This window comes from Eumetopias jubatus, unplaced genomic scaffold, assembly GCF_037043125.1.
Source record: "Eumetopias jubatus isolate StellerSeaLion01/CBP00866 unplaced genomic scaffold, mEumJub1_p1.0 scaffold_5, whole genome shotgun sequence".
NCBI lineage: Eukaryota > Metazoa > Chordata > Mammalia > Carnivora > Otariidae > Eumetopias > Eumetopias jubatus.
In genome coordinates, this window is record NW_028274811.1 from 54417676 (window position 1) to 54437727 (window position 20052).

At 35.9% G+C, this 20052-nt stretch overlaps 1 protein-coding gene across 2 annotated transcripts in view; it reads left to right on the top strand.

Moving 5' to 3' along the window:
* Positions 1–20052, top strand: part of FCHO2 (FCH and mu domain containing endocytic adaptor 2) — a 120132-nt gene that overhangs the window by 900 nt on the left and 99180 nt on the right. The window contains exon 2 of one of the 2 annotated variants that reach the window (XM_028089651.2): positions 14109–14200. The exons of the other annotated variant lie outside the window; for it this stretch is intronic. Within the exon in view, the coding sequence (XP_027945452.1) occupies positions 14109–14200 (92 nt within the window). The remainder of the gene's footprint in view (positions 1–14108; positions 14201–20052) is intronic. 2 annotated transcript variants of the gene reach the window in all.

Genomic DNA, 20052 nt, shown 5'->3' on the forward strand with positions numbered 1-20052 from the left:
TCTTTCCACACCCCTTCTCTTAACTCGGTATTAGTATTAGGTGGTTCTTTGAGAATGACTTCCAGTCACCGTGTGGAGTGTTTTTCTGCAGTTATTGTTTGTTGTAATGGAAGTGCAGTTCAGCCGAGTGCGGGAAAAGTAGCATGTTTACCCCGGTATCTTGGGTGAATCTCATTTTAGGTCCTGACAGCTGCAAGTACTACAGTTCCATTTTAGTTTAAATTTAGAAATAATTAAAGGAGTGATCTTTCAGTGAAGAAGAGGTGTGTCTTAAATTCTTATTTCTAAGTGTATCACGTGTGGACTTAGTAATCAAATCAGTTCATAGTTGTCTTGAGTGATTCTTGTTTTCCGTAAGCGACATAAGTACGAGACATTAGGTTTTTCTTTAAAAAATAGCTTTGTAAAGTTACAGTTCCCATACTATACAGTACACTCAGTTCAGTGTACAATTCAGGGGTTTTTCTTATGTGCAGTCACATCACCACGATTTAGAACAATATCATTGCCTCAGAAAGAATCGCTGTATTCATTAGCAGTCATTACCTCTTTGGCCCTTAACTCAGCCTAGGCAGTTTACTAATCTATGCATTTGCGCCTGGATAGATTGGTCTCTTTTGGACATATCAGGTAAATGGGATCATACGTGTTATCCTTCGTGATTGGCTTCTTTTCCTTAGCATGCTTCCACACTTCATCCGTGATGTAGCATGTATCAGTACTTCATTACATTTTATGGCCAAACATTCCATTGTGTGTGTATACCACATTTTATCTGTTCATCAGTGATAGACGTTTGGTTGTTTCCACTTTTTGGCTATTACGAATAGTACTGCTATGAACATTTTTATACAGGTTTTTGTGTGGAAATATGTTTTCATTTCTTTTGGGAATGGAATTGCTGGGTCATATTGTTACTCTTTAACATTTTGAAAAACTGCCAAACTGTTTTCCAAAGTGACTGCATAGTTTACAATCCCACTAACAATGTAAAAATGTTCCAATTTTTCTGCATGCTGGACAACACTTGTTATCGGTCTTTTTTATTATAGTGGATGGGTGTGAAGTAAAACCTCATTGTGGGTTTGATTTCCATTTCTCTGATGGCTAATGAGCATCTATTCATATTTTTTTTGGAGAAATATCTTTTTAGATTCACTGCCCATTTTTAGATTAGGTTGTGTTCTTATTATTGAATTGTAAGTTTTTGTATATTCTGGGTAATCTTTTATCAGATATATGATTTTGTAAACATTTTCTTCTATTTTGTGGGCTGTCGTTTTTCCTTGATGGTGTCCTTTTTTAAAAAATTTATTAATTTGTTTTAAAAATTATTTTTAATAGATGACATATAACATGTTTCAGGTGTACAGCATTCAACAATTACATATATTATGACATGCTCACCAGTGTAAGTGCCATTAGTTTCTTACAGTATTACAGTATTATTGACTATTGCCTATGCTGTACTTTTCATCCTCATGACTTATTTTATAACAGTAGGATTGTACCTCTTAATCATCTATTTCACCTACCCCGCCCCGCAACCACCAGTTTTTTCTCTTTATTTGTGAGTGTTTTTGTTCATTTGTTTTGTTTTTTAGATTCCATATATAAGTGAAATCATATGGTATTTGTCTTTTTCTGTCTGACTTGCTTCACTTAACATAATATACTCTGGGTCCATCCGTGTCAGAAATGGCAAGATTTCATTCTTTTTTTTATGGCTGAGTACTCCATTGTGTATGTATAGCACATCTCCTTTATTCATCTGTGGATGGACACTTAGGTTGCTTCCATATTCTTGGTGATTGCTGCAGTAGACATAGGGGTCATGTATCTTTTTGAATTCGTGCTTTCATTTTCTTCAGGTACATACCCAGAGGTGGAAATACTGGATTGTATGGTATTTCATTTCTATTTTTAATTTTTTGAGGAACCTCCGTATTATTTTCCACAGTGGTTGCACAAATTTACATTCTCACCAACAGTGTGTGACTTCCCTTTTCTCCACGACCTTGCCGACACTTGTTATTTCTTTTTGATAGTAGCCATTCCAACTGGTGTGAGGTAATTTGATATTGTCCTTTGAAGCATCAAAGTTTTTAATTTAGATGAAGTCCAGTTTATTTGTTATTACTTATGCTTTTATTGTTCTATCTTAAGAAGTTTTTCCTAACCCACGGTCACAAAGATTTACTCGTGTTTTTTTCTACGGGTTTTATAGTTTTAGCTCCTATATTTAGGCCTATGATCCATTTGAAGTCAGTTTTTGTGTTGTGGTGCCAGGAGGAGGTTCAGCTTCATTCTTTTGCATGGATATGTAGTCTCAATACCTTTGTTGAAGGGCTCTTCTTTCTCTGTTAAATAATCTTGGCACCCTTGTCAAAAATCAGTTGACCATAGATAATATGGCTTTATTTCTTGATTTTCAGTTGTATTCCATTGTCTGTCCTTACACTAGTCCTACAGTATTTTGATTACGGTGTCTTCGTAGTAAGTTTGGCATCAGGAAGTGAGAGTCTTCCAGATTCGGTCTTTTTTTTCAAGGTTATTTTGCCTGTTCTAGGTCACTTGCATTTCTGTATGAATTTTAGGTGCAGCCTATCAACTTAATTAATTAGTTAATTTAAGTATAGTTGATGTGTACAACCGATCAATTTTAGACTTCAGGTTTTAGGCAATTTATAAAACTATTAATTGGATTTTAAATTGACATCCCAAAATGTTTTGCTTTTTTTTTTAAGTTTTTATTTTTTTTTATTTATTTAAGTGATCTCTACACCCCATGTGGTGTTCAAACTCATGACCCCAAGATGAATCATGCTCTTCCAACTGAGCCAGCCAGGCGCCCCTCGAATGTTTTTTGATGGATGAATGTGTTCTTGGGGCTCCTGGGTGGCTCAGTCGATTAAGCGATTAAGCATCTGCCTTCAGCTCAGGTCATAATCCCAGGGTCCTGGGATCGAGTTCTACATCAGGCTCCTTGCTCAGTGTGGAGTCCGCTTCCCCCTCTGCCTGCCGCTCCCCCTGCTTGTGTGCGCTTGCATGCACTTTCTCTCACAGATAAATAAATAAAATCTTAACAGAAAAGAATGTGTTCTTGATGCTTGCTAAGTTAATTCCAAATTGTATATTAAGATTTTTTCAGAAAGTGAAGCATAGTTTACTGCAAATTGTGCATTAACATTTTAAAGTTATCTTTTGTTTCTGTTACTTGAGCTGTGAACATAGCCTTGCCTAATGATTTTAACTATTACGAATAATGCTTTCTACAAACATTCTTGTACCAGTTTTTGGGTGCCCCTTGTCCCTCTTAAGGGAGGAATAGGAATAAATTTGGATATCTGAAATCTAGGGAATATTCCTAGTCTAATTTATGTTTTTGTCTTTGCCTTCACTTCCCCAACTATTGAATACAAACAGTTAAAAATAGATTGCATTTTATTTACTTCCAAGCCTGGAATTGGGGCTGAAAGCTCTAATTTGGAGCTTTATAAAAAATTCCAGCGGCACCTGGGTGGCTCAGTCGTTAAGCATCTGCCTTCAGCTCAGGTCATGATCCCAGGATCCCCAGTGGGATCAAGCCCCGCATCGGGCTCCCTGCGCGGCGGGAGGCCTGCTTCTCCCTCTCGCACTCCCCCTGCTTGTGTTCCCTCTCTCGCTGTGTCTCTCTGTCAAATAAATAAATAAATAAATCTTAAAAAAAAAAAAATGTTCCGAAGGAGGACTAAATGAACTGGGGAAGACTAGGAACAGGAACTAAATAACTTCTGAGAATTTAATAGTTGTCTAAGACAACTTAAAAATGTACATATTTTAGGATCATTTATAATTTCTTAAAATAGAGAAATTACAATATTAGTTTCACTTTTCTCCCCTAATATTTAAAGTAGCACTGTCGGGACAAATAAAACTTGTCAAAGTGAGGTAATGGGAAACTTTAAAGTTTCTAACCAAACAACCTATTAATTGTTGTTTTCCCTACATATAAAAAGATAAACCTTTTTGTTGTGGCATTTGTTAGAGGAAAGTTTGAATCATTCAAATTATTTTCAAGCCCTTTTGAAAGTAGCACATCCTGCCTTTTTCTTTAAAGTATAGTTTTTCTTAACTAAAACGGTATGCTACATTACGAATTAATATTATACTTTGAAGAGAAAAATATATTTAAGACTTCCTACACAACAGGTGTTTTGTTGCTGATAAGTCATTTTTTGCCACAAAGTATAGTGCCTTTGATAATTAAGTTGAAAGTGTTTTTTCTTTTCCACTAAAATTGGATAACAAAATTAATTTTGATAGCAGAAATCCACACTATTGCCTTAGTATATAAAAACAGTTGTTAGTCCTTCAAAAGATAGTGTAACTTTAAAAAAATTTTTTGCAGATATTAGTGTCTCTGTATACTGTTTCTCAGAGTAGGGTACTAATTTATAATGCTCTTGAGATTGTCTGTGTTAGCATTGCACTATAGTAACTAAAATGGCTTTCTGTTTTTATATAAACCCAGGTTATTTAATTGAGGAGTTAAATTTTTTAAAAATTTATTTTTTTAAATTCCAGTGTGATTAACGTACAGTGTTACATTACCTTCAGGTGTACAGTATACTGATTCAACGATTCTATACATTACTCAGTGCTCATCTTGATAAGTGTACTTTTTATCCCCCTCCCCCATTTCCCCCGTCCCCACACCCACCTCCCCTCTGGTACCCAGCAGTTGTTCTCTATAATTAAGAGTCTATTTTTTGGTTTCTTTCTTTCTTTCTTTGTTTTGTTTCTTAAATTCCACATACGAGTGAAATCATATGGTATTTGTCTTTCTCTGAGTTATTTCACCTAGCATTATACTCCCAAGATCCATCCACGTTTTTGTGAATGTAAAGATTTCATTCTTTTTTTATGGCTAAGTAATATTCCATTGTATATATCCATCTTCTTTTATCTGTTCATCTATAGAGATGGACCTTTGGGTTGCTTACATATTTTGGCTATTGTAAATAATGCTGCAATAAACATAGAGCTGCTGCATATATCTTTTTGAATTAGTGTTTTCATATTCTTTGAGTAAATACCTAGTAGTGGAATTACTGGATTATATGGTAATTCTATTTTTAACTTTTTGAGGAATCTCCATAGGGTTTTCCATAGTGGCTGTAGCAGGTTGCACTCTCATCAGTAGTGCATGAGGGTTCCTTTTTCTCCACATCTTTGCCAACACTTGTTGTTTCTTGTGTTTTTGATTTTAGCCATTCTGACTGGTGTGAGGGGATAACTCATTGTCTTTTTTAAGATTTTATTTTTTTATTTGCGAGAAAGAGAGTACATGAGTGGGAGGAAGGGCAGAGGGAGGAGGTTGCCCTAGCAGATTCTGCACCCAGCCCAGAGCCCGAAGCAGGGCTTGATCCCACAATCCGGAGACCATGACCTGAGCCGAAATCAAGAGTCGGATGCTCAACCGACTGAGCTACCCAGGCATCCTTCTCATTGTGGTTTGGATTTGTATTTTTCTGATGATGAGTGATATTGAGCATCTTCTCATGTGTCAGTGGCCATCTGTATATTTTTTCTGGAGAAATGTATGTTCGTGTCTTCTGATTTTTTAATTGGATTATTTGGTTTTTTTTGGTGTTGAGTTGTATTAAGTTCTTTATATATTTTGGATACTGACCTCTTAAATTTTTTTTTTAAGGAATGGATTTCATTGGTGATAATTATTTAAGGGGAAAAAAATAAAACATACCTGATTTAAACACCTTATAAATATTTTGTATAATAATCCTGATGTCTATAAAATATTAAGCATTCTCCCAAAGACATCAAGTATTCTTTAGCATATATCACATTGTAATGAACTGACATTTTTAGTTAGGTGACCTTTTCCAAAAATTATTTCCAGTCAGCATATCAAGAATGAAATAATTATCTTGGGTGTTTTTATCCTGAAGTATTTCTTTGTTTCTTGTCCTTATTTCTTTTATTGTTTAACCAGTACAGAAGTCTCTTTCCATTTGTCTGTTGGTTTCACTGGTATTGTCATGCTTTACTTTTAAATAAAATTGGAGCACTTGGTTATATATCCAGAATTTGATCCATCATTTACATGGATAAACTGGGAGGATTAAAATGTTTTTTAAAAACCTGGAATTGCTATTAGTAGGACTTTGAAGTGCAAAACATTGTATTTTTGCTTGATTTTTTAATCTAAATTTAGTATCCTAAATGAGATACTAACACCCATACACATACCCATACACACATATTCTTGGGGGTATATCCATATGCAAATTTAAATATATATATATATATTTTTAGAAAATTAGTTGAGGTGATCATAGAAACCAAGAATATAGACTTTCTTTTTATTACTTGAAATTTCCAAATACTGCTTATGATATGATCCCATTGGGTGGTACACTGAAATTTAAGTACGTGTGTATGCATACTTACATATACACTAATTAACAGATTTGCAAAATTTACGTGGTTCAGTATTCAAAAGTACCAAAGGGAAGACAGTATAAAATCTTTTTCTTTTTTCCCAGCCATCAGGATCTCCACAAAGGCAGTAGTTGTTACCAATTTCTTCTATAGCTTTCCAGAGATGATCTCTGTATAAACAAAGAAATTATATACACTAAATTAAAATGTGTTGTTGTTTACTTGTTAGCCAGTTAGCCATGCCCACATTGTTTTCAGCTGCAACACACTAGGAAAATGCAAACTACAGATTCATCTACGTTGGTTCAAGTAGACTTGACAGGTAGACATTATAAAATCATAGTATTTTATTTTATTTTTTTAAGATTTTATTTATTTATTTGACAGAGAGAGACACAGCGAGAGAGGGAATACAAGCAGCGGGAGTGGGAGAGGGAGAAGCAGGCTCCCTGTTAAGCAGGGAGCCCAACGTGGGGCTCGATCCCAGGACCCTGGATCATGACCTGAGCCAAAGGCAGACGCTTAACGACTGAGCCACCCAGGTGCCCCCAAATCATAGTATTTTAGGTAGCAGTAAATTTTATTGTGAGGCTCTTAGAATTTTGAAGGATGGAATGGTGGTTTTTTTTTTTTTTTTAAGATTTTATTTATTTGAGAGAGAGAGAGTGAGAGATAGAGAGCACGAGAGGGAAGAGGGTCAGAGGGAGAAGCAGACTCCCTGCCGAGCAGGGAGCCCGATGCAGGACTCGATCCCGGGACTCCAGGATCATGACCTGAGCCGAAGGCAGTCGCTTAACCAACTGAGCCACCCAGTCGCCCTGTTTTGTATTTTTGCTTTAATTGTAGGAGAAAGTTGAAAGTGAGAAATTGATACTGATTTAGTCTGTGTAAATTAAATTCAGGGGAAGGATTTTAGAACATTGACATGGAAAGGATAAAAATTTGCTGTCTGGGTTATTTTGTAGCTCTGTACACTAAACCCTGGATGCTCTAATCCTTTCAGAACTACTTAAATTATTTAGGCAGAGGCATGGGAGAACAGGTATGCTTTATATCATCCTGCACATTTGGCTCGCATAAGCCTTTTGGAAGTAGTTTTTTTGAGTACTGTTTCTTGACGTTATCCATCCTGGTTTGACAGTTCTAAAACATTTAACAAAAGCACCCTAAGAAATCCATATAGAAATATGGGGCCATGGAGACGTAAAGGGAATAAGAGTTTTCACTTTACCTAGTGTGGAAAGATGAAAGAATACTACAGTTGTAAGAATGTTAGTAGCAGTTTGGTCCACAGAGATGAGCATAAGTTGGTCAGATGTGGGGGAGAAACAAAAACAGTACTACAGCAACTAAGACCTAAAATGGTAACTGTTGGTTAAGTTGTTGGAGCATGTTGCTGGGATGGTCAGATTGAGAGGACTGAATTGAGAAGTGATTAATGAACTCTAAGATGAAGTCGAGACACCCAAGTTCATTTAGTTCTATCAGGCACATGCCCCTTGATGGAATAGCAGGAATAAAGGTTATGGCAGATAGGAGAAGCATGTTTGCTTGCCTTTAGGGATCAGATGGGGAGGTACAGCGTCAGTATAGCAAACTGGAGACGCTGGACCTTAATACTAAGAAGTGTTAGTTTTCAGTTGGTTGAAACAAGAGCCAGTGACGATGGTTTTCCTTTTTAATTATAATCACTGTTATGTGATAGGTAGAACAGAAGGAGTACAGAAGAAAATTAAAATTATGTATAGCTTTTCCCTGTGTCCTCTAAGGTTTTCTTTAGAAATACAGCATGCACAGTGGGTTCTGCTGTATTCTGTAGCTTGGTATTTTTCAAATGATATTACCCTCAGGCATTTTTCTCATATGATTAAGTATTATTTGAAAATATTTTGCAGTGACTTGCATAGGTTTCCATGGAATAAATAGGTAATTTTTTAAACTGCTCCTAAAAAACTTTGTTTTTTTTTAATTTATGAATTAGGAGATTTAACTATTAATATGAACAAGATGTCAGTTTAAGAAGGTAGCCTTTACCTTTGAATGTGCAGATTGAAGAGTTTTTGAGAAAGCTGAAATTGTTATTTTTTATTTTGAGATTAATGAAAAGTACATTCATTTACAGTATATTACAGAAAATTTGGAAGTTATAAAACAAAAAAATTATCTCATAATTCTTGGCTTCTGCTGTTTTTGTTGAAGACACATAATATCTTTTAGATGGCTTTTACGGATTTAACTTATTTCTGGAAGAGGTGATTTGAGAAAAATGGTTAAATGAGAAAAATGCTTGAAGAGGTGAGTTGTAACTGAAGAGATTAGGGAGTATCTGAGGGGTTAGAACATAATTTCTTTAATGTAATAAGATCTGTTTCCTTCAGTCAACCAACAAATGTGTTTGAGTGACTTTTGTACCTGCAGCAAATAGTTCTGACTGCTGAACAGTGCTCATTTTACATCTTTAATCACTGTTTTCTGCTTTAAAAACATCTTGCCAATGGTTCTGTAGAATAGTTTTGATGATCATGTGTGAAAATTTCAGTGTATAAATAGAAGGTTGACTAGAAGAGATTGTAACTTGGGGTTAAATGTGCTATTTACTTATAGAAAAACTGCTTACATAAGAACTGGAGCAAAAGGAAAATGTAGAGTGGTAGGAAGTGATGATATTTATTACCTTTGAGGCGGTTTGAGGTTGAAAGGAAGGTTAGGCGTGTTATTTGCTGTTCACATGACAGCACCTTCTGACCCTTTGATCCCCTGCCAAAAATTTTTTTAAAAATTTAAAAAGGAACAAGGTAAAATAAACTTATCAATTCGTAGTCTGATTATACAGTATACACTATCTTCTACCTGTTTTCCAGCTTCTTGGAGTCATTAGAAGTGAAAGGTATCAAGGCTTTTTGTTTTTAGTGTTTAATTTACCATTGCTCTTAAAAGGTTCTTTGGAGGAGAAGTTTCAAACCATTAGCTAAAATCTCTGGGGTTTATAACTTTGTGTTTTTCCACTATTACTATTCATGGGTCTTAAAAACCGAGGTACATTAAACAGTTCCATTTTCGTTAAAATAGGAATTTCATTGCTTTGTTAATAGAGATTTTTTCTTCAAGTGGGAAGGTGTTAGGTTGTATTTTATATCTCTTTAAAAAAATTTTTAAGTATAAAGTGATGTTATAAAATCAACCAGAAGATGCCTTTGAGTTTCCAAAATAGGTTTGATGATGTATTCAGACTTTTTTTTAAAAGATTTTATTTATTTATTTATTTGAGAGAGAATGAGAGAGAGAGAGAGCACATGAGAGGGGGAAGGGTCAGAGGGAGAAGCAGACTCCCTGCCGAGCAGGGAGCCCGACGCGGGACCCAGATCCCGAGACTCCAGGATCATGACCTGAGCCGAAAGCAGTCGCCCAACCGGCCGAGCCACCCAGGCGCCCTGTATTCAGACTTTTTAACTTGAAATTTCAAGTATGTCTTGTAGATTCTAAATTAGACTAAAAAAAATCTGAATATTTCCAGTGACTTGGTGACCTTACTTACAACTTAATTATCTTTTTAGCTAAATTTCAGTTCAGTTGATAATTTAAGTGCAAAACCATGCATGGTGTGATCTCATTTTTGTATTAAGTAACATGTACTATATGTGTGGGAAAAGGAATCTGGATTGATAAATGTCAAACTGTTAAGTGTTGTCAAATTAGAGTGGTAGAAACAATAGGTCTTAAGAAGTTGGTTTTCTTAAAAGACTTGTACGATTCTGGACTAAACATCTTCAAAGGATGATAAGGGTTTTTTTTCTTTTCCCTACTTTCTATTAGGAATTATTTCAAAGATTTTTAATACTTGTTTATACAGGATTATAACAAGATTTTGTTTGCCCCAGGCCATAATCATTGGACTTTTATGAAAGTGCTACCTCTTTGTAAAGTGCATGGAGACCAGCAGGTAAAGGATCCTATCTTAGTGTAAATCTTCAAAATAATGGTCTTCCTTGTACCAGCAATGGTGTTAATAGCAGCTTTTGTCAGTTAATACTGCAAATCTCTCTGCAAGAATGAATTGATTGAAATAGATAAAAATATTTGCTCATGCCTTTGACAAGTTTATCGTGATATGTTTTATATATTGTGCAGTTCACTTGCAGTGTACAGTTCAGTGGTTTTGGGTAATACAGATATATGCATCCATCATCACAGTCAATTTTAAAACATTTTCATTACCTTAAAAAAGAAAACTTGTACCTTTTATCACCTCCTACCTCACAGCCCTCCTCCCTAGCAACCCACTCATCTACTTTCTATCTCAGCATATTTGCTTATTCTGGACATTTCATATAAGTGGAATCCTACAATATGTGGTCTCTTGTGTCTTGACTTATTTAACTTAGTGAAATGTTTATGATGTTCATCCATTTATATTCTAGTTTATGGGTATACCCTACTTTGTCTTTTTATTCACTGGTTGATGGACATTAAGTTGTTCCTAACATTAGGTTATTTTTGGCTGTTAATGGTAATTGTGTCCTGCTTTTTTCCATTGACAGTATATCTGGACAGATTTTTAAAATTAACACTTAAAAATCTGCATTTTTTTTTTTACTGCAGTCTTAAAAAGCACCATATATATTTTTTATTGTAGGATATACTGTCATTTACTTAACCAGTAATATTAGTGGATGTTTTTGAGTTTTTTTCTGATTTTTCACTATTATAAATAGTACTTCAGTAAATATTCTTCCACATTTATCTTTGTATCTGTGTTTCTGTAGTATAGATTTCTAAAAGTAGATTTGCTGGATCAAAGGGCGTGAATATTTACAGTTTTAGTAAAATATTGAGGACCAGAAGACATGTTTAGTTGTAGTTCTATTTGATAATAAAGGTCTATTGTCAAGTTATTTGTGTGTTCACCATGTATTCGTAATTAGCCAAGGAAAGCAAGTTCTTGCTTGAGTTAAAAGAATATGTTAAAGGAAAAAAATATTTTTGTGTTGAAAATAACAGGAATAGATCCACTTCAAGGTCTAAGGTGATAAAATGGATATGCAATTCAGGAATACTTATTGCTATTTTACTTTTCTTTGAATTAGAGCCACCTACTAAAAACGTCGGTGGCTACTGTAAAAATCATAGAACCTGTGTGCAGGTAGTTCTGGGTAAAAAAAAATACTGGGTAATCTCAAACGGTGGCTGGATTATAATCAGTTATGATTGTCAGTTTCAAGAGTGGTCTCTCCCTGTCACCAGAATTTTCAGTGTTTTGTGCAGGTGAAGACACTGAAGCCAGATGGGTCTAGACCTGAGCTCCACTGCTCTTTATTTTTTGACATATAAATGTGTGTATATTTAATATTTATTCATCTGTTATCAAAGCTATAAATTAAGTTTTTGACAAGGTGACCATACAACTTGGGTTCTTTATTAGACACTTTGAAAATTTTTTTTAAAAGACAGTTGTATGTGTATGTAAGTGTGTGTGTGTATGTGTAGAGAGAGAGGGTGCTGCTAGTGCCATTTGAAGTAAAATTTTTGCTTAGTTTGTGCTAAAGAAAAGGTCACAAGTAATAAATATTTGTGTTAACAAGTTTGTGAAATTATTAAAGAATAGTGCTTGGAGTCAGATTCAAGTTTTTTGACCTCAGTAAATGAATGAATCCCTAAATAGAAATGATAAATGGATTTGTAATCATGTAGGGTGTTTATATTTAGTTGTTAATGCCTTCTGAGGCAGGCTTCTTCTATATCACATGCTTATTAGAATGAGTTTTCCTTGTCTTTCCAAGTGAAGACCTGAGGGATGGAATAGCTAGTACTGTTTCCCAGGGTGTATTATTGCTGCTATATTAATATTGTTATGTTGTATTAAATGAATTAATAATCCTCATTTCCTTATTGGGAATTTTAACTAATATGTTATTTGGATATCTGAAGTTCCTGGATAAGGAGCTTACTTCTTCAAGGTCTTCTTAATAAAAACCCAGATTTCTGAATATAATTTAACCTTTTCTTGATTGCTTAATGTTTATAATACTGTAGCAGTAAGCAAAACGCTCAGGACCTTATTACCTCAATTACTAGATGGTCTCCAAGTTCTTATCTCCATTAAAAAAAAAAAAAGATTTTTTTCTTTCTCTTGTAAGCCTGGTAAATAGTATTTCTAACAGTCTTTGTGCCTGTTTGAATAGCTCTTTATTCCCAACTCGCTTCTAATTTGAATATGTGTAATGCACCTTGGGAACCCAGATAACCTGACTGGTTAGATTTTTTTTTTAAGATTTTTATTTATTTATCTGAGAAAGAGAGAGAGTGAGTGAGTGAGCAGGAGTGGGGGGGTGGGGGAGGGGCAGAGGGAGAAGGAGAAGCAGACTCCCTGCTGAGCAGGGAGCCTAACTGGCTCCATCCCAGGACCCTGGGATCATGACCCCAGCCGGAGGCAGAGGCTTAACTGACTGAGCCACCCAGGCGCCCCCAAATATGACATTCTATTTTATTTTTTAAAGATTTTATTTATTTGAGAGAGAGTGCATGGTGGGGGAGGGGGAAAGGCAGAGGGAGAAGCAGAAGCAGGCTCCCCGCTGAGCAGGCAGTCCCACGTGGGGCTCCATCCCAGGACCCCAGGATCATGACCTGAGCTGAAGGCAGATGCTTAACTGACTGAGCCACCCAGGTTTCCCCCAAATATGACATTTTAATTTATTATATATATGGCAAAATAATTACTTTCATATTAGTTTACAAGTTTGTTAGGGATCACTTCAGCATAACTGGAAGTTCCTATGTTTCCTGTTTTTGGTGAACTGTGAAAAAACTAGGTTTCATATTGTGTAATTCTTGCTTATTGTATTGCTATTTCCAGCAAATATATTGAATTCTTCACTATTTTATTTTCACTGAAGAAAAAGAAAATACCAATTGTAAAGAGAGTTGTTGAGCTTAGTTTATTAATAGTCTCTATTTCATTTATAAAACTGGTATTTCTGTTTTCTTCCCTATGACTTACTAATTTAACATTTATTGGAATGAATAAATGGCAGTAAAGGTTTTCTAGGATTGTGTAGTGGTCTTGTTCTGTTAATTTCCCATTAGTTGGGGACGAGGACTAGCCGATGAATGTTACTGCTCTTTTGTTAAAATTTTATCTTTCTCACTTCTCAAGTTGTTTAAGTTTACTAAAAGACTTTTATTAGCTACTAGAAGGCATTTTGTGGTATTGAATGTGTAAGTGATTAGTAATAGACTGTCTTGACTCAGAAGCCAAGATTTACTTATTTTAAAGTAGGGACTCTGCCTTGAATAATCAGGAATCCCTTAGTGCATGTTGAAGGAATTGAAATGGGGTTGGTAATGTATTCAAAAAGATCCATGGTTATCTTTTCTAAATTATGCTGCATGTTGTTTTTTAAAATTTCAGACTTAATATACTGTCATGAGTGATTATAGAATGTGTGCATGTGTGTTTAATGTGTGTATATGTGTATATAATAAATTGTAAATGATGTCAAACTGTATTCCTTTGATACAGTATGAAGTCATATAATGAGCAACATTGGTTGAATTAAGGAGAAGTTGCTCACCTGAGCATTGGAGTTGCATATTGGTTAATATAGGGTTATTCTCAAGTCATTTTGATCTTTTTTTGTTGTTAAACTAAAAATTTTCTTCAATTTTAGGGGGAAAAAAATAGTGGCTTTGATGTCCTTTACCATAATATGAAACATGGACAGATATCAACAAAAGAACTAGCAGATTTTGTGAGAGAAAGGTATGTATTTTTTTTTTAATAAGTAATTTAACAGTCAAGTTAAATTTTAGAATATAAATGAGAAAAAAAAATTTGTTTTTGAGAGAGAGTGCATGCTCTAGTGGTGTGAGGGGTGAGAGAAAAGAGAATCTTATGCAGGCTCCCGGCATGGAGCCAGAGGCGGGACTCAATCTCAAGACCCTGAGATCACAGCCTGAGCCAAAATCAAGAGTCAGATGCTTAACCAGCTGAGCCACCCAGACGCCCCAGAAAATTTTAGTTAGATCTGGATTAAACTAAGTACACTCTTGAAAAGCATAGTTATTATAGTTTTATTTTAAAGTAGTGTGGTTATCTGGCATCTACACACTAAGGGCTGCATAGTGGCTCCAAGGAGCATTGCTGAACTCCTGGTTTGTATTCATTGTTTGTAAATAGCATTACAAACAATATGAATGTAAATACATAAATGTGATACAGTAGAAAAACTGAGGAATTTTGTAGGATAAAGTACCACCATTTCTTTAAACAAACATGTCATTAAACATACGAAAATAATTTGATAAGTCTAAGGTTTTTGAATTTGTAGTTTAATTATGTATTACTTATTTACTGATTTATTTAAATTTTAAGTAGGCTCTATGCCCAGTATGGGGCTTGAACTCACAACCCTGAGATCAAGAGGTGCATGCTCTACCAACTGAGCCAGGCATCTGCCCCTCTGAGTTTTATTTTAAAGCAGTATAAGTGTATATTTTAAAATTCTCCAAATTTATAAAATGTGATTGTCTTTAAGACTCTTAGAATATAGTAGTCAATTTAAAAACTTAAAAATCAATGTAATTTGATTTGATTAAAGCTATTTTGTATAGTACATTAAATGTTAAAAAAAAGCTCTTTTGTGGCTAGGCCCACTTAGTAATTTTTATATGAGCACACTTAAAATGTTTACCTTAGTAATATGGGGATGTGTGTGTTTGTGTGTGTGTGTATGTGTGTTTAAGATTTTATTTGTTTATTTGAGAGAGAGCACAAGCAGAGTGAGGGGCAGAGGGAGAAGCAGACTCCCCACAGAGCATGGAGCCCCATGTGGGCCTCATTCCGGGGACTCCAGGATCAAGACCTGAGCCAAGGCAGATGCTTAACCAGACTGAGCCACCCAGGCACTCCAGGGATGTTTTGCCTTTAGATATAATACTCCAATTTGGGGGGCACTTGGCTGGCTCAGTTGTTGGAGCATGCAACTCTGAGTCTCGGGGTTGTGAGTTAAAGCCCCACGTTGGGCGTAGAGGTTACTTAAGAAAAAAAAAAATACAGTACTCCATTCATTTATTCTTTCAATAATATATATCCCATGTCTGCTGTGTGCTAGGTACTTGTCTGGATTCTGGGAATATAGGGGTAAAGATACAGCTTCTGCCGTCATAGAATTTACCAGATGATAGGAGTTGAGGAACAAGCTGTTTTATGTAAGACCAATCCTCTTTTCGCTTTCACTTCTCTTTTGGAGTTAAGAGGGAGTCCAGAAGCTCTAAGTGCTATGGATAAAGCTGTCCTTCACTGGCTTCTGCCTCATCATTGGCAGGAGTAAAGAAGAGGTCTCAGAATGCTGTGTTTCCTGGCATGTCCTCTAGCCTTCCTTCTCCCCCAACACTTACATCACTAACTATAACCACTTTGAAATCATCAGGGCAATTGTCATCATGCCTTTTAGCCTATTTATGTCAGTCACCCTAAGAAGTCCACGACTCCTGAGTCATCCTTTCTTGTCTAGAAACTAACCCCTTTATGATTCTGTGGGCTCTAAGACAACCCCTCCTTCTGCTACTCCTTTCCTACTTTAATGTTTTCTTCATAGCACTTACAACCATCAGGTATGTGATATTTATTTATTTGTCTGTCCCTCCCCTCTAGAATGTAAACCCAACAAGAGCAGGATTTTTTTTTTTTTTTTTTTTTTTTTTTGGCGGCTTATTACTCTATCTCTTGCATTTGGGAGAGTGCTTGGCTCTTGGTAAGGATTTTTTGATAGATGAATCTCTGACTTTACTGCCCTGATCCAAGCTATTATTATTGTTGCCTGAACTGCAACAGTAGCTCCTATCTATCTATCTATGTTCATTCTTGTTCCCGTGCAACTTATTCTCTGCACTGTAATTGGAGTGCTTTTTCTAAACTGCAGAGAGGTTGCTTACCTCTCCTGTTTAAACCATGTCAGAGTCTTCCCATTGCTCTTAAGGTGGGCCTGCCTCATCTTGGTCTGACCCCAGACCACCTTTCAAGCTTTAGTTCATGCCAGTCTCCTCCTTATTCTTTCCTCTCCAGAGACATTAGCCATTTTATTGAAAGACATCTTCCAGTCCAGGCTTTGTACATGCTTATTCCTGTTTTTGCCTAATTAATGCCTGCTTGTTCTTCAGAGGTCAGCAGTGTGGTCCCTTCTTCACGGATGCTTTTCCTTATTTCCCTGACTTGGTCAAAAACACCTGTTATAGTATCTCTAACATCATGTAGCTCTTTGCAGTATTTATAAAATTTTATAATTACTCATTTTTTATTATTTGTTTCTATGTTTCCTTATAAAGGAAAAATGATATAGTATTCTCTTGTATCCCAGTGCCTAGTACAGAGCCTGGCACAATTAGATACTCCTGTTTCTTGAAGGAGTGAGTGAGAAAGAAGGGAAGAAAAGATAGACACATAAACATATAGTGTGCACTAAGGGGTGTGCATACATTACCTCATTTAACTGTGAAAAGTCTAACTCCCATTTTACAGATAAGAAAATTGGGGCCTAGAAAGGTTAATTTCCTGTCAGTCATTCAGAGTTTCTCTCCTCCGTTCATCCCCTCTTCCCTACTGGTCTGCTCCCTTTTTCCCTCCTCCATTCCTCCTCTGGTCCTTTTTTCCTGTTTGTCTTTCCTCCCTTATTACCTTCCTCCTTCCTCTCTTCCTTCTAACAGCTTTATTGAAGTATAGTTGACATACAGTATACTACACATTTAAAGTGTATGATTTGATCAATTTTGACATATACATATACTCATGAAACCATCACCACAATCAAGGTAGTGAACATACGCATCATCCCCTTTGTAATTTCTCTCTCCTGTCTCTCCCCCTCATCCCTGAGCACCCACTCATTTGCTTCGGGCATTTCGGTTAGTTGGCATTTTCTAGAATTTTATATGAATGGGATCATATTGGATATACTCTGTTATCCAGTACTTTCACTCAGTATAATTACATTGAGATTGATCCATGTTGTTGCATCTGTTAATAATTCATTCCTTTCTACTGTTGAGTGGTATTCTATTTATGGATACCGCCATTTATCCATTCATCTGGCAAAGGAAGTTAGTTGTACCTGTTTTTTGAACTTTGTATTAAGTATATCAATTTAATCATATAGAGAATATTCTTTTGTCTTCTTTTACTCAGCATATTTGTGAGATTCATTTTTGAGTTTAGTATAATCATTTTCAATGCTGTATGATACTAAATTTTATAAATATGCCAAAATATATTTGCTACTATTGACAGACATTTGGGTTGTTGCCAGTTGTTTTTGCTATTATAAGTAATACTGCTTTGAATATTCTTGCACAAGGGTCTTGCTACACATATTTGTATATTTATATTAGGTATATACCCTCGAGTAGAATTTCCAGGTCATAGAGTTATGTATGTGTAACTGTAGTAGGTAATGCCAAAGAATTTTCCAAGGTGGTTGTACCAGTTCACACCAGCAGCAACCTTGTTTCAGAGTTCTAGTTGTTCCATGTCCTCATCACCACTTGGTATTGCCAGTCTTTCAATTTGAATCATTCTTATAAGTAGTAGTACATGTCTCCCCCACTTTTCAGAAGTTTGTGTTATGCCACTTTGCTCTTACCTGTTTTTGCTAACCAAGAACAATCCTAAGAGGGTTTTCGCTTTTGCAAAAAATAGCAAAATGAGAAAATAGCATTTGGCATTAGTTTTGCAGTGAGCCCTTATGGGGGCAGTGTGCACAGGGAGAGTGGCGCTGCCAAGCTCCTTCCCTGGGAACTATGCTCAGCATCTCAGTATCAAGCCGCCATAGTTTTGAACTGTGTCTGTGAGCATCTGTGCCTTAGCTCAGTGTATTTTGTGCATCTGTTAGCAAGATGTGCCCTACGGTATCAGAAAAGCCTAAGAGGGGTAATTTTTTGGGTCTGTTAAAGCTCAAAAGTTTTTCCATGTAAATTAGTGGTAATTGCTTCTTTGCTTTATGCCATTTTGGCTTATGAAAGATTTCGTAGGAAGGCTGTACTTTTATTTATTTTGTTTGTTTACTTATTAAAGATTTTATTTATATATTTGATAGAGTGGAGAGAGAGTACGAGAGGGGGGAGAGTCAGAGGGAGAAGCAGACTTCCCGCTGAGCAGGGAGCCCGATGTGGGGCTTGATCCCTGGACTCCAGGATCATGACCTGAGCCAAAGGCAGACGTTTGACCAACTGAGCCACCCAGGCGCCCCAGAAGGCTGTACTTTTAGATGGTGAGGGATACCTGTATCTCATTGTGGTTTTAATTTGCATTTTCCTGTTGGATGATGAACTCGAGCATCCTTTCACGTGTTTATTGGTCATTTGCATTTTCACTTTTATAAAGTACCTGTTCATGTCTTTTTCTATAAACTATTTATTTGAGAGACAGAGAGAGTGCACATACACGTGCTTGTGGGGGAAAGGACAGAGGGATAGACTCCTCAAGCCAACTCCCTGCTGAGCCTGGAGCCCAATGTGGGGCTTGATCCCATGACCCAGGAGATCAGGACCTTAGCCGAAACCAAGAGTGGGACGTTCAACCGACTGAGCCACCCAGGTGCCCCCCTGTTCATCTCCTGGGTTTTTTTTATGTTTGTTTTTCCCCCTGTTTAAAGAACAAATTGAAGGAACTCCATATATTTTGGGTGAAAGCAGTTTGTCGGTAAGGTATTACAGATTTATATATAAATCCACTTGATTTTTATATATTGACTTTGTGTCCAGCAACCTGTTAGTCCTTGCTTATTCTGATAATTTATCTGTAGATTGTTTTGGATTTTCTGTGTGTGCAGTCATCTTGTACAAATTTTATATCTCATTTTCCAGTCCTTATACCTTTATTTTTCTTGACTTACCATACTGGCTAATAAATACTTCAGGTATAATGCTAAATAGAAATGGTGATGGCAGGCATCTTGTCTTGTTCTTAGTCTCACATTTATTTCACTCTTGCGTGGAGCCCAGTGCGGGGCTTGAACTCACGACCCTGAGATCAAGACCTCAGCTGAGATCAAGAATCAAACGCTTAACCAACTGAGCCACCCAGGCACCCCTCACCTTTCACTCTTAAATATGATATATTTATTCAAGTTTTTTCCTTACTGTTAATCAAATCATGGAAATTTCCTTTTATATACTTGTTTTGTAATGTTTCTCTTTTCTTTTTTTAAAATTATGAATGGATATTGAATTTGGTCAGATACATTGCCTGTATCTATTGAGATGTTTTTCTTTCTTTTTTCCCTGCCTTGTTAAAATCTGAATTACTTTGAATTTTGAATGTTAGACTAACTTTCCATTTCTGATATAAACCCAACTTGGTGGAGATATGTTATCACTTTTACATATTGGCGGGTCAGTTTGCTATTTTATTTAGGATTTTAGCATCTATATTTGTGATCGAGATTGGCCTGAAAAATTCCTTTATCTAACTGTCCTTAGGTTTTGGTATCAAGATTAGTTAGCCTTATAAAATGAGTATACCTCATTTTTTTATTCTCTGAAAAAATTTGTGGAATATTATAGTTTCTTCTTTATGTGTTTCATAGATTTTACTAGTAGATCCATCTGGGCTTGAAATCA